Here is a 14,769-nt window from a genome sequence, read left to right on the forward strand (position 1 = left end):
GAAAGTAGGCTCAGCTGCAGCCCGAAAAGAAATCATCAGAAACAAAATTCGAGCAATTGGCAAGATGGCAAGGGTCTTCTCTGTTCTCAGGTAACTATATAACTTCACTGGTCATTTGTAAGTGTCCTTATTGATGCTAAGAGCAACATAGTTGCATTCTCTTAGAAATAAGTTAGATAATTTATTATTGCTTTTTTTGTTTGTTTTGTTTGGGGGGGGTCACACCCAGCAGTGCTCAGGGATTATTCAGGGATTATTCCTGGCTCTACGCTCAGAAATCACTTCTGGCAGGCTTGGGGGACCATATGGGATGCCAGGATTCAAACCACTGTCCTTCTGCACGCAAGGCAAACACTCTACCTCCATCCTATCTCTCCAGCCTCAGATCATTTATTATTTCATGAGTAATCATCATATGGTCATTGCTTACTCCTAACATCATTTTTGGTTTTGTTTTTGGGCCCATACCCTGTAGCGCTCAGGGCTTACTCCTAGATCTGCACTCAGGTCATTCATGACAGGCTCTGAGGACAATATGGGTTGGTCCAATGCATGCAAGGCAGCACCCTGCCCATTGTACTATCATACCTGTTCGCCATAAAATCATGTAAGTAATACCAGTATATGTCTTTAAAAATATAATAGGTCACTGGGGCCAGAGAGATAGCACAGTGGTAGGGCGTTTGCCTTGCAAGCGGCCGACCCATGACCAATGGTGGTTCGAATCCCGGCATCCCATATGGTTCCCCGTGCCTGCCAGGAGCAATTTCTTCTAGCAACTTGGGAAATAAATGCATGTAACGGTTTGATCTTTTCTTTTTCTTTTTGGTTTTGGGGTTACAACCAGCAGTACTCAGGGGTTACTCCTGGCTCTACACTCAGAAATCGCTCCTGGCAGGCTCGGGGATTCAAACCGATGACTTTCTGCATGAAAGGCAAACGCCTTACTTCCATGCTATCTCTCCGGCCCTGCCAGGAGCAATTTCTGAGCACAGAGCCAGGAGTAACTCCTGAGCGCCACTGGGTGTGGCCACAAAACCAAAAAATAAAATAGGTCACATATTGTAGCGATAATAAACAGGTATCCGAAAGGAAAATAAAAACATCTCACATAATTTTTGCACTCCATTTTTTTCTTTGGTTTTGGTTTTAGTTTTTGTTTTGGACCACACTTAGCAATGCTCAGGGGCTTTTTCTGGTTCAAGAGTAGTACATGCAGAACCAAATCATATCAGGGATCAAACCCAGGTCTCATGCTTGCAAACATATGCTCAATCCTTTGCCTCTCCAACCTTTGCACTCTATTTTTTAGGCCAAAAAAAAAAAAATTTGGCATAAATTCTGTAATGGTTGTGTAATGAAGTGCAATACATTTATATATTGAAGAAGGGCCTACAGTCCTTTTGAAACTTGAGGATTATTTCTTTTGAATAAGGACATTTCAGTCATTTAAGAATGAGTTAACTGAATGCATCAAAACTGTAAGAGTCAGTACTGTTGTAACTATCTGACCCAAACTATAGTAAGTAAATTTAAAAATGGAATTAGTGGGGATGGGGGAGATAGTACAGCAGATAGGGCTCTGCCTTTTCTGGAGCCCACCTGGATTCAGTTTCCTGCAGGAACCATCCCTTAGCACTGCTAGGTATATCTCAAAAAACCAAAATAAGTAAATAGGAAACTGGGGTTTTGACTTTGTGCTTTTTAATGCTTACTATTAGTATTTCTCTTTTTCTTTTTTTTCTTTTTTTTTTTTTTTGGTTTTTGGGTCACACCCAGCAGTGCTCAGGAGTTATTCCTGGCTCCAGGCTCAGAAATTGCTCCTGGCAGGCCCGGGGGACCATATGGGGTGCCGGGATTCGAACCGATGACCTCCTGCATGAAAGGCAAATGCCTTACCTCCATGCTATCTCTCCGGCCTCTACTATTAGTATTTCTTGCCTTTTTAGAATATTCCCAATGAACTTGTTAAGTCGTACAGGAAATGGCTTTTGTTGGAGCCACAAATTATCTTCCTGTGATTAATATGTCCTTATAATACATGTGTATATTAAAGGCCCAAAGATGTGGTCTTGGATACATGAAAACTGCTTTTGTTCCCTAGCATCACCAAAGAGAAAAAAATTTTCAATGTATTATGTACATTAAAAATAGATTCTGTGGCTCTATAAAAATTACCTCCAGGGGCCAGAGAGATAACACAGCGGTGGGGCATTTGCTTTGCAAGCAGCTGACCCAGGACCAAAGGTGGTTTGAATCCCGGCATCCCATATGGTCCCCTGTGCCTGCCAGGAACGATTTCTGAGTGCAGAGCCAGGAGTAACCACTGAATGCCACTGGATGTGGCCCAAAAACTAAAAAAAAAAAAATTACCTCCAGGCTGAAGAAATAGTACACTGGGTAGGGCACTTGCTTTATATTCAGTGATCCCTGAACACTGTAGGGTATGGCCCCCCAAATAACAAGATTATTTCAGGCATTTGATCTTTTAAGCATATGAAATAGCAAATTTTCTCAGTTTTATAATGGTCCTTAATGAATCTTGTCATGTATTTAATAAAGCTTTTCAGGGAAAATAGCATGTTCCTTCGTTGTAAGTCACATTTTTCTATTTCAAGTTTAGAATAATGTTTCTTGGCATGGGGGGAAAAATCTGGTCATTAGATAACTGTCAAACACAATCTGTGTGTGACAGCCCACTTGGGGCTGTCATCCACCCCTTCTCCCCAAAGTGCTTACTGATTGTGTGTCTGCTGTTGGTTGTGTCTTACCCCAGGGAAGAGAGTGAAAGCGTGCTGACCCTCAAGGGCCTGACTCCCACGGGGATGCTGCCAAGCGGAGTGCTGGCCGGAGGCCGCCAGACCCTACAAAGTGGTAATGATGCTATGCGCCGGCCGGGCGGTGCTGCAGATGGACCAGGGCATGCTGCACTCTGGGGCTGACAGTATACATTGTGCATGTGGGAGATTTTTCCTGCTCTTCCAAGTCTGCCTGGGCAGCTGATGGGCAGGATAGATACAAGATCCTTGATGGGTAGTGGATGATGAAGAACATGAGCAGGACAAAAGGTGTAGAAGATTATTTTTTTTAGTTGAAAATAGTGGCCCATTTCTCTCAGCTTTTCTTAAACAATATGGGACCAACTCATATTATAATTACAACTCAATTACAGTAAGAAGTATTGATGTGTTTAATGCACTCCCCCTTTAAAAAAAGCGACTACTAAAAGCCTCAACTCTAGAATGTGAATCAAAGATATTCATATTATCAAAGTGGAAATGTAATTCCAAGGGTTATTTTTTTATTTGTGTCATTCTATTAGACTATACTTACATTAGCAGATACTTAATTTTAGACTCAAAAATTTGCTTGAGCCCCAGAACATATTCTATGCACTTTACTTGCCAAAAGTTTTGAGCAAGGTTTTGTTACCCTGGCTAATGATGCCAGTTTGTTTTCTGTGGTGTTTGTCAAATGTTCTTTGTATAATTGACTTGTCTGTAACATGCTGTTTCCTTCCTCTGCAGATGTGGCTGCTTTTCTAAGTCTGTCTCTTCTTAGGTTAACTGTTTTTCTGTCCCAGTATGCGAAATGACATGCCTCTCTCACACACTGGCCTGTCCTCTGTGTAGAAGCAACTCGGTAGCACCTTGTTTCGAGGTGTGCTGCTGTTCGTTGCTCCACTCTGTGCATTCTGAACATGAATGTAACATTAGATGCTGAGTTACTGTTAAAGGGTTTGGAGTTAAGTTCTGTAAGACAGAATTGGAAGGGTGTTATTAAGTGTGCTTTTTAAATTTACATGAAAATAAAAATTATACATAAAGCATTCCTGTAATCTGGCTCATTGAATATATATATATATATATATTTAAAAATACTTTTTTGTGTATAATTGTATGAATTCTGGGTTAAAATTTTTGGTTCTTTTTAATTAATTAAAGATTAAATAGAAGATAATATGACTTTATAGAATATACACAGAAAAACACAATGTCCAAATTTCTTTTCTTGGTGCCTGGAAAAATGAAAAAAAAAAGTCTTAATTTATGTTTAATTGTAGCCTCTTTTGAAAGCCCTCCAAGGGTCATTGGCTACTACAATAAAACAGGAACTGAGCCTGTTTTCTCTAACATGGTTTCTAATTTCTCCCTGGTATTATAGTTACTGAATTTTTAAAGCAAAAAAAGATTAATCTTTAATTATATTTTGATTTATATCTCACTCAGTAAAAGTAAAAGTAAATTTTTTTCTGTAGACAATTTCTTCTTGTGATCTATACATGTTCTATTTTATATGTTACTGTGTTGTCTGCTACTACCAGTGATATATATGTGAAAAGCATAAGCACTGTGTTGAAGTTATAGTTACAAATTTTCATTTTGAATGAGGCTTTCTTTTTTTTTTTCTTTTTTGGTTAAAAAATGTGTTTTAATTCTATTCCTTTTCCTCTGTTTTTATTATATTGTAAACAGAAAAATAATCTAATAGTTTGATGAATGTATATTAAAACATTAAGATTTTAAATATTCAGTAATAATAGCAAAAATAAAAGATTAACTATAATAGCCTAAAGCTGTTTTACCTTTCCTCCTCTTTTTTCAAAAGTGAAAAAGGACACCAAAAGGGGGTCCCATGCTTAAATAAATCTAGAGCAATCTCTCAATTATCCCTGGGTATATTATTATTTTTGCTTTTTTTCCATAGCAAATCTTCCTTTCACATTTTCCAGTCAGGTCCTGCTAATTATTTGCTTTATTGACAGCTTAACTTTGGGGGTGGGGGGGCTGCAAATCAAGTAGTGCTTAGAGTTACTCTTGGCTCTGCACAGAAATCACTTCTGGCAGACTCTGGGGGACATATGAAATGTCAGGAATCGAACCCGTGTCATCCATGTGCAAGGCAAATGCCTTATTGCTGTGTTTTGTCTCTGACCCAAACATTTTTATTTATTTTTAATATTCAGCTTATGTTCAGTCTTTTTTTTTTTTTTTTTTTTTTGGTTTTTGGGCCACACCCGTCGGTGCTCAGGGGTTCCTCCTGGCTGTCTGCTCAGAAATAGCTCCTGGCAGGCACGGGGGACCATATGGGATACCAGGGGATTTGAATCAACCACCTTAGGTCCTGGATCGGCTGCTTGCAAGGCAAACGCCGCTGTGCTATCTCTCCAGGCCCATGTTCAGTCTTTAGCATTGAAATTACCCTAGATTCAGAATGATTTAGAAGACATCTTCCCTCCTGAGATTTTCTTTATTAATGAAAACAAAGTAGTCCATTCTCAGGTTAGAATGAGTTACTAGTTGGGGCCTAATTGGAGAAGACAATTCTCTAGACCTGTTGTTCTTCTAGTCTGAGCATTTAGTTAAGGTTTAGAGCATAGTGTAAATTTAATGGCACAAGTAACAAAACTCAAATAAAAACACAGCAATATAATTTTTAATTTTATGTGACACTTAAGTTTTAGTTGATATAATGTCACCTTATGTTAGTTAGCTGAATTCGTATTAAGTAACTGACAATTCAGTATTAAAGAGCCTTTTATAAGTTAGAAGATTTCAAATTTATTATCAGGAGATAGAAATTGCCTTCTCTCTCTTTTTTGTTTTTGTTTTCGTTTTGGGTCACACCCTGTGGTGATCGGGTTACTCCTGGCTCAGAAATTGCTCCTGGCAGACTCAGGGGACCATATGGGATGCTGGGAATCAAACTGGGTTCATCCCAGGTCAGCCATGTGCAAGGCAAATGCCCTACCACTGTGCTTTCCGGCCCCAATATCTATTTTGTTTTTGTTTTGGGTGACACCTGGAGGTGCTCAGAGGTTGCTCCTGGCTCTGCACTCAGAAATTGCTTCCGGCAGGCACAGGGGACCGTATGGGATGCGGGAATTTGAACCATATCTGTCCTAGATCAGCTGTGTACCAGGCAATCACCCTACAGCTGTGCTGTCTCTCCGGCCCTCCCAATTTCTGTTTAATGTTAATACATATTTTTCAAGTGTTTTTGTAAACAACTACTGATATTCAAGCTTTTTGTGTGTGTGTGTGTGTGTGTGTGTGTGTGTGTGTGTGTGTGTGTGTGTGTGTGTGTGTGGTTTTTTTGGGTCACACCTGGCAGTGCTCAGGGGTTATTCCTGGCTCCATGCTCAGAAATCGCTCCTGGCAGGCAGGGGGGACCATATGGGACGCCGGGATTCGAACCGATGACCTCCTGCATGAAAGGCAAACGCCTTACCTCCATGCTATCTCTCCGGCCCGATATTCAAGCTTTTTACATGTCTTTTCTTCATGGAAAGTTGATAGGAAACTTGTCCCATAATGATACCTTCTCTAGAATCTCCATGGGATATAGAAAGCTATTTCTTGATCCCATATTGGATAGACTCATAGTTTGAGACGACATTATACTCAGATTTTATAAGGCCATGACATGATGCTCTATAAAACTGAAAATTTAATAAAGGAAAAATTGGGCCTGGAGTTGATACAAGCACAGTAGTAGGGCATGGTTTGCCTGGAGTCGAACTTGGGTCAGCTGTGTGCAAGGCAATGCTCTACCCCCTGTGCTGTCGTTCCAACCCAAAGTTATCAGATCTTTCTTTCCAGCTTAATACTTAAGCTTCAAATGATCGTTCTGTCTTCAGTGTTCAAGTTTGGAATTGTTTGTAACTTTTGCTTTTTTGTTTTGTTTTGGAGCCATACCTGGCACTCACCGATTATCCTGACCCGCATTCAGAAATTACTCCTGGCAGGCTCAGGCAACTATATGGAATGCCAGGAATGGACCTGGGCTAACTGTGCAAGGCAAATACCCTACTTGCTGTGCTATCACTATGGTCCCACATTTTACATTTTTTATAAAGAATTTAAAATCTTAGAAGTTTTAGGAAAGAGCAGGATTACAATTTGAACTAGAAATATTTTTAACATAAGATTAAAAGCTCATAGAATGATTTGAAAAATATATAACTATTTCATAATTTAAAATTTTTATGATTTCAAATTATTGATATACAAAGATACTAATTTTATAGTAATCTTATATTTATATTTTAATTTATTACCTAATGTAAATTTTGAAATATTTTAGAACTTCTTTTACCACAAACCCTTTAGACATCTTCTGACAGGCATTTTATTTTTCCTCATTCAGTTTCTAAATCATAAAGAAAATAGTCCAAATTTTGAAGAATAAAAGATCAGGGTTGATCAAGTAGGTCTTTTATTCTAGTTTTTTGGTTTTTTGGTTTTGTTTTGTTTTGTTTTGTTTTTGTTTTTGTTTTTGTTTATTTGTCCCAGCTAAGTTAGCCTGAAAGATTTTTGTCTTGGCTAAATTTTCAAAGGTTAGATTTATCAGACTGAAATCTGAACAGTAGGTACATCCTTTTTGATTTGTAAAATAATTTTAGATAAGGAAAATTCTTTATTCATTGTTCCTTCTCCTTTCTTGGCTCCCCCAATTCAAACTTCACTGTCTGATTCGACCAGTAATCTTTTCAGATTCAGTTTACTTTTAATTCCTTTGAGCCATGAATATCCTTTGACATTAATAAATGCTTTATATAAAATTTATCCCATCTGATTTATGTTAAATGGTCATTTTAGGAACGACTTTCCCAATTTGCCTTATTGCAGAAGCCAGATAGAAAGAACAGGGTACGGGGCCGGGTAGGTGGCGCTGGAGGTAAGGTGTCTGCCTTGCAAGCGCTAGCCAAGGAAGGACCTCAGTTCGATCCCCCAGCGTTCCATATGGTCCCCCCAAGCCAGGGGCGATTTCTGAGCACATAGCCAGGAGTAACCCCTGAGCAAACGGGTGTGGCCCAAAAACCAAAAAAAAAAAAAAAAGAAAGAACAGGGTACTTGTGTGCACTTTGGATAAAGTGGGCAGCTGACAACATTGTAGGCCAGTATTTCCCTCGGTTATCTTTGATTCTGCTTCTTGAGGTTTACTTTTTTACAGTTTAAACCCAAAACTGAGTCAAAGATTCCTTTAACTACAAAACACGTTGAGATTCTCTACATGCGTCAGAGATAAGCTATAGAGTAAGAATGCATTTCTTATTTATATGCCCTGTGTCTTATGTCCATTTAATGAAAGAATTTAGGATTTATTGCCTGTAGAGACTTAATTTTATCTCTTGATTCAGATGTAGTTGGAACTTGAAAAAAGGCATAGTAGCCTTTCTGTTTTCACTGGGAAATTTGAATCTAATAAACCGAAGATAGTGAATTCTCCTAAGGCTCTAGATACCAAGATAGTTCGAGTACCAAAGCTAGAATAGAAAGGAAGTTCCTAGTAGGAAGAGGGGGTCATCCTTTGAGGTACTCTACAAAGAACAGAGATAGACAACTATTCTACTTGGACTAATTCAGTTTGCTGTCCTTAAAAACTTTATTCTAATCATAACAACTTTTGCAGTTGTGCTGTGCTCTATGAATTAGGAGTAGCAACAAAGCAAAGCTGATGACCTATTGTTTCAGATGCAAAAGAGAAAAACCTGTTTCTTCCACTCCAATTTACCATTGTAGTTTTCCCTTAAGGAATTTCCTTGTGCTGATGTTAGATGTGATATAATAAACTTTAAGTCCCTCAAAACACTGAACTCAAGATGGATAATTAATCGTTAGCCTTTGCACAGGGCCAAGTTGTCTGTGTTTACAGTAAGTCTTTGTGTCTGTTCTCTGAGCAGTGTTGTCAGTGCTGTGTAGAAATTGCTGTGTCCGGGATTGAGGGTGTGGTTGGGGTTTTCTGTTGTGGATACTGTTTATATTGAACTGTCAATGATGCCATAGTGGGGGGGGGGGTACTGTGATATTTGAAGTTGCCATTGCCTTTTCTGCTGTACAATATGACCCTTCTCATCTCTCTTGTTCATTTTGCATGCCTCTGCTCACTTCTGTACAGCCACAGTTGAGGCTATTGAGGCTGAAAAAGGTACGGTCAGAGTCTTTGCTCTGGGCAGAGATGTGGTGTGGGCGGGCATTTGAAGGGGCACTGCGGGTATGTCTTCCTCTTCACTGTGAAGCTCATGTGACTCAGGCACCCTTGAATGGGTAGCTTGGACAGTCACATTTCACCACAAAGACTGATTTCCTTAGTCATGTGTTTCCCCCTTTTATAGTATAACAATCAGTGCTCTTGAATTATTTTGAGTATAGCATATTTTTTATACCATTATATCATTTAAAATGGCATAGATGTAACCCATATCTTGCATAATTCTTTGCTATTGAGATTTTTATCTCAGAATAAATGTCCCTATATAGAGATTTGTGGGGTGTTTTTTTTTTTCTCATTTTCAGTGTATTATTTACCTAGGAGTGCAAGACATGTTGCTGTGATTTTTTTTATAATCCCTGCAATTTGGACTAGTATTTGAAAATAATACTATATTTTTGTTTATCATGTTTTAACTTTATGTCATATATTGCTAAATATTTTACTGGTCCAATTGTTTATTTGTATCATAGGCACAGCCTGAGTGGCAGAGATTGCTTTTGTTTTGATTTTGTTTTAATTAAGTACTTTGAAATGACAAAGATATTCCTGATTGGAGTTCAGGTGTACAATGTTTCAACACATCCCTTCACTAGTGTCCCCTCCATTCCCCAATTTGCTCCATCTAAAGCAGCTAGCGTGTCAACAGTAGTATAGACTTATAAGTTGCCAGGAATCACACCTGGATCAGCTGTGTGCAAGGCAAGCACCCTACACACTGTTCTGTGGCTCCATCCCAAGACATGCCATTTTATATAAAGTGAATGAAACCTCATAATAGATGGAGGAAAATTGCCAGTTATTTTTAGTAGGGTTTCTAGAGTGTACCCAGTGACTGACCTGGCCTGTGAATTAAAAGTACCTCTGGAACCAGAGATAATACAGAATTTAAGGTCCTTGCCTTGCTTGCATTCCACTAATTCTGGTTTGGACCCCCAGATTTTAACTCCTAAAACACAGAAATAATTACGAAAACTATCTCTCCTGAAAATGAAAATATAGTGTTTTTAAAATTTTTTTACATTTATTTATTTATGTATTTATTTGGTTTTTGGGTCACACCTGATGGTGCCCAGGGGTTCCTGGCTCTGCACTCAGAAATCACCCCTGGCAGGCTTAGGGGACCATATGAGACGCCAGGATTCAAACCAGCGCTGGTCCTGGGGTCCTGGGTCGGCAGCTTGCAAGGCAAATGCCCTACTGCTGTGCCATCTCTCCGGCTCCAATATAAAGTTTTTTTAAGCTACCAGCCTATTACAAATCTAGCTCTCAGAGGCAATTTCCCATTTATGAGAAATGGAATTTATTCATTTCATTATGGTGATGAAGTGAAACCTTAAGATAGTTCTGATGTGCTAAATTCCAACTTTACTGCTTTCTCCCAAGCACTTACTTGTATGTCCCAGGTTAACCTTATTTAGGCTCCTCACTACAAGAGTAAGGACTCTTGTAGCTGCTTTATTGTGATAGTCACTGATGATCTTGGGATCTAGGGTAGGAAGTTACTGAGATAGAAGTAAAACTGGGCCCCAGACTCGAGGTTCAAATTTGGGGAAGAGGATGTTATTTTTGTGTTGTTGTTTTTTAAGTTTTTTTTTTTTTTTTTTTTTTTTATACTTTTAGTTTTGGGAGCACGCCCAGTAGTGCTCATGGCTCTGCACTCCAGGGATCACTCCTGTCAGTACTTGAGGATATGGGATATCAGGGTTTAAAACTGGGTCAGCCAGAATCAAGGCAAATACCCTCTCCCCTGTCCTAGAGCTCCAGTTCTGGGTTTTCTTTTCTTCTCCTTTTTTTTTTTTTTTTTCTTTAAACTTGTGCTATCACTTGTCATCTTAGATTAAAACATAACACATTTTAAGGGGAAATCTAGAGTGGGATAGAATTCAACTAATATTGAAATGCTCTGTATAGCTCAGTTTCATACTTCTTAAAAATCTTGGTTTATGTTTTTGGAAAGCAAAAATGTCTTATAATTACTGACCTCTCAAATTTGCATTTTGTTAAGCAATACGAGGATTCTCTCCACCACATAGAATCTGCAGTTTTGAAGAGGCAAAGGGTTTGGATAGGATCAATGAGCGGATGCCTCCCCGGAAAGATGCCGTGCAGCAAGATGGTTTCAATTCTCTGAACACCGCACATGCCACTGAGAACCACGGGACTGGCAACCACAGTGCCCAGTGACCCACGGCCTCCCAGGGACTCTCCCCTCTCGGGCCCCACACGGACAGATCACCCGAGGAGCTGGAGGGGTTGGCCGTGCTGATGGGAAAGGTCATAGTTCCTCTGGAAAAACAAACCGTTGTGCTTTTTGACACCCCCAGCCCCCTTTCCCAGATGGAGGCGTGAGGGCCCTGGGATGTGTTGTGCTAATTGATTATTTTTGGGTCATTGCTGCCGAGGTGGGGAGCAGTGAGCAAGGGGCATGGGGCAATTTCTTATGGGGGGGCAACTGCACCTCCATTTATGCTTGTGATTCACACATTTAAGTTTACAAACGAGGTTTCTTTTTCCCTCTGTAGACTTAGATTTTGTTTTGTTTTTGGTTTTTGTTTTTTTAGCCATGACTTCAAATGCAATCCTAAGAACTAATGTGGATCTTTCTCTCTCATGAAATGTCTTTAAAGAATGAATTCGCATGGTCTTAAAATACATTTCTGAGGTTCCTAATCTGTATTTTGAACTCTGAACAAAATGTTGACAAACCTTCCATCGGCGTTGATACAAAAGGCCGACCTCAGGTCGCTAGTTTCTTAAATGTGGCTAATTCTGTAATATAGTCTTATTATTTTTCAATCATGAATGCGTAACCTATTTCTAGGCAGACTCTTACTTGAACACAGATCTAACAAACAATTTTTGCCCAGAGCTTTTGAGATTTACACTCAGAGATTTAAGACAAAATCCTCTAAATTTCAAAATTGTGAAGAATTACAGAATTACTCATTTAAGGTACTTTAAAAGAAGTTTGTACATTGTCAAAGTAAATTTTAATTCAAATCATGTCTGTAAAACTTGACATATTTTGTGTATGCATGTTTTCATTTTGCAAATATTTAATATATAAACCTATGATGTATAGGTACGACATGTATAGGTTATCTAGCTGTTATGAGAAATTTCAGTTTCTTGTGAGTACTCCAGTTGCTTAAACAAGCCTCCAGAGTGATTTGCTGCTGGCTTTTATCATTTTTATGTTTTGATGCAAAGGAAAATTTTTTCAATGTTCTGGAAGTGTTTTATGATCAAGCCATGCAGCCTAGAAGCAATGTTACGTTCAATCACTCAGATGTTAGTGGAAGCATACAAGTCAAGACTGCATGTTGAACATTTCCTTTTGATAGTTCCAGAACTGCTTGGTTAACTAAGTGAAACCATGTGCTGATTTTTCACAATGGACCTGTATTGATTGCCACTGTCGTGGGGTATTTTCCTTCCTTTGGGGACCTGCTTCCCTCGTGCCCTGGAATACAGTGCAGAGCTCCAGGCAACAGAACCAGCGGTTGTTTTGTTTGCCAGAAAGTGCACCCTGTATGGTCTTCTATCTAAGTTGGAAATATTATGCATGTGCAGGACTATTCGAGTATTTCACAAACAGTAGCACACAATAAATTCCATGCATGGGCCGCTGCTCCTATCTCTGTGTTGGGTTTTATTTGGAAAATGAATTGTACCTCATGCAAATCAAGAAATGATGTTACTGGAACTGGGGTATTTCCTTCACAGAAGGTCATTTGAACAATGAAAGCCCAGTCTTTGTGGGGGGCTGTGGACGTGGCCCTGTGGTAGAGTGCTTGCCTTGCATGTATCTGGCTCTGGATTTGATCCCCTGCACCACACCCCACACACAAAATTTTTTGTAAGTTTTTGTTTTGTTTTATTTTTTAACTTTGGTTATACTTGTATTAGTAATTGAGTGCTTTTAGGACTTTGGATACGTATTTTTAGGCCTCCTAAATATTTAAAATCACTGTCTCACTTAAATTTTAATTAAAATATTATTATAGAACTCTGTTCTAGTATTGACATTTTATTGAATGTGCCATTAAGAAAGGGATACTAAAAAAATTAAAAAGAAATGAAAGAGTACTAGTGATAATGCATTTTCCTACACATATTCTTAACCATCCTCAAAATAAGTATAGGATTTTGCAAATTAAGGGAACCTTAATGTACATACAAGGTATTCATTTATCAAGAAATATACATATTTGGGGCCAGAGCGGTGGCACAAGCAGTAAGATGCCTGCCTTGCCTGTGTTAGCCTAGGACAGACTGGAGTTCGATCCCCCAGCGTCCCATATGGTCCCCCAAGCCAGGAGCGATTTCTGAGCACATAGCCAGGAATAACCCCTGAGTGTCACTGGGTGTGGTCCAAAAATAAAAAAAAGAAAAGAAAATATATATATATATTTGCTCATTCCAGATAGCAAACAATTCAAGTTGTTGATTACTACAGCTTTCTGTAATATTAAGCTGTACGAGCCATGTACCGGTCAGTCTATTAATTATCTAAAGTTGTTATTTATTTCAGACTTTAATTATTCCTCTTGATGTTACTGTTTAATGAAAATTGCAATTTGAGGGTCCAGAGCAATAACATTTGGCCCAAAAACCAAAAAAGAAAATGAAAAAAACAAACATGCATTTATAGATTAAGAAGTTACCTATATGTGGTTTGGGGGCAGAATAGCAGTGCTCAGGCTTACTTCTGACTCTGGAGAACCATGTAGAGTAACCAGCATCAAACATGAATCAGTCAACTCATATAAGACAAGTGCCTTACCTGCTGTACTATTTCTCCAAATCTCTTAAGAGTTTAGTGACTGGGGCCTGGAGCTCTGGCGCAAGCGATAAGGTATCTGCTTTTCGCACTCTAGCCTAGGACGGACCGCGGTTTGGTCCCCCAAGCCAGGAGCAATTTCACCGGGTGTGGCCGGAAAAAAAAATGTTTAGTGACTGGAAGGGTCAGAGCAAATAAGGTGCTGGCCGGCCTAGGTTCAATCCCTCATATGGTCCCCTGATTACTGCTAGATGTGACCCCAAAATCAAAATTTGAAAAAGTGTGGTGGGACCAAAGAGAGAGTTCAGGTAAGGGGCTTGCTTGCCTTGCATATGGCCGATCTGGGTTCATTTCCTTAGGGTCCCTCAGTTCCTGCTAGAAGTGATTCCTGAGTTCAGAGCCAGGTGTAAGCCCTGAGCATCATCATAAGCCTTGAGTAAGGCCCCAACAGAGCAGTGAAGTTTAGTACTGGAGAGTGGGCTGGGTGGATGGGAAACATGCTCTATAGGCTGGAGCCCAGGTTGGTCATCAGGAGTAACCAGCACAGAGCTGGAAGTAACCCTGCCAGGTAAGATATCCAAACAAAAAAATGCAAACATTTTAATGTATCAGGCTCTTAAGTACATTAGACAATCATGGTAGCATGTTGTTAGTTGGTCAACAGTAAAAACTCAAAGAAAACTCAGAGAACTGGCTGTAGCACATGTCTGCATACGCCAGGTCCTAGTTTGATCCCTGACAATGTTTTGACTCCCCACCCACTACTCAGCATGACTGGATCTTGCTTTGGTGGCTCCTGGGCACTGATGCAGTGACTCCATCACATCTGAGCCTGTATATTGAACCATTCCGCCTACACAGCCAGGCAGAGGATTACCGCAAGTGGCTCCTAAACTCCTTAGCTCTGCTTGGAAGCCCCAAGACACACAACAGTTAAGAAAGGACTGGAAAATTAATCTATATAAAGAGATGACTTATCTCCCTGTGCC

General features: G+C 39.5%; 1 protein-coding gene across 3 annotated transcripts in view; it reads left to right on the top strand.

The window, feature by feature from the left end:
* The window catches only part of PPP3CB (protein phosphatase 3 catalytic subunit beta), a 61,256-nt gene extending 48,250 nt beyond the window's left edge, over positions 1 to 13,006 (top strand). For 2 of the 3 annotated variants that reach the window (XM_049789153.1, XM_049789154.1), the window contains 4 exons: positions 6 to 90; positions 2,777 to 2,874; positions 8,902 to 8,931; positions 11,003 to 13,006. In XM_049789153.1, the coding sequence (XP_049645110.1) occupies positions 6 to 90; positions 2,777 to 2,874; positions 8,902 to 8,931; positions 11,003 to 11,181 (392 nt within the window). In that variant the 3' untranslated portion in view covers positions 11,182 to 13,006. The remainder of the gene's footprint in view (positions 1 to 5; positions 91 to 2,776; positions 2,875 to 8,901; positions 8,932 to 11,002) is intronic. The other variant, XM_049789155.1, reaches the window with a different exon arrangement.
* The last annotated feature ends 1,763 nt before the right edge of the window (positions 13,007 to 14,769 follow it).

This window comes from Suncus etruscus, chromosome 15 (assembly GCF_024139225.1).
Source record: "Suncus etruscus isolate mSunEtr1 chromosome 15, mSunEtr1.pri.cur, whole genome shotgun sequence".
In the NCBI taxonomy this organism is placed as follows: Eukaryota; Metazoa; Chordata; class Mammalia; order Eulipotyphla; family Soricidae; genus Suncus; species Suncus etruscus.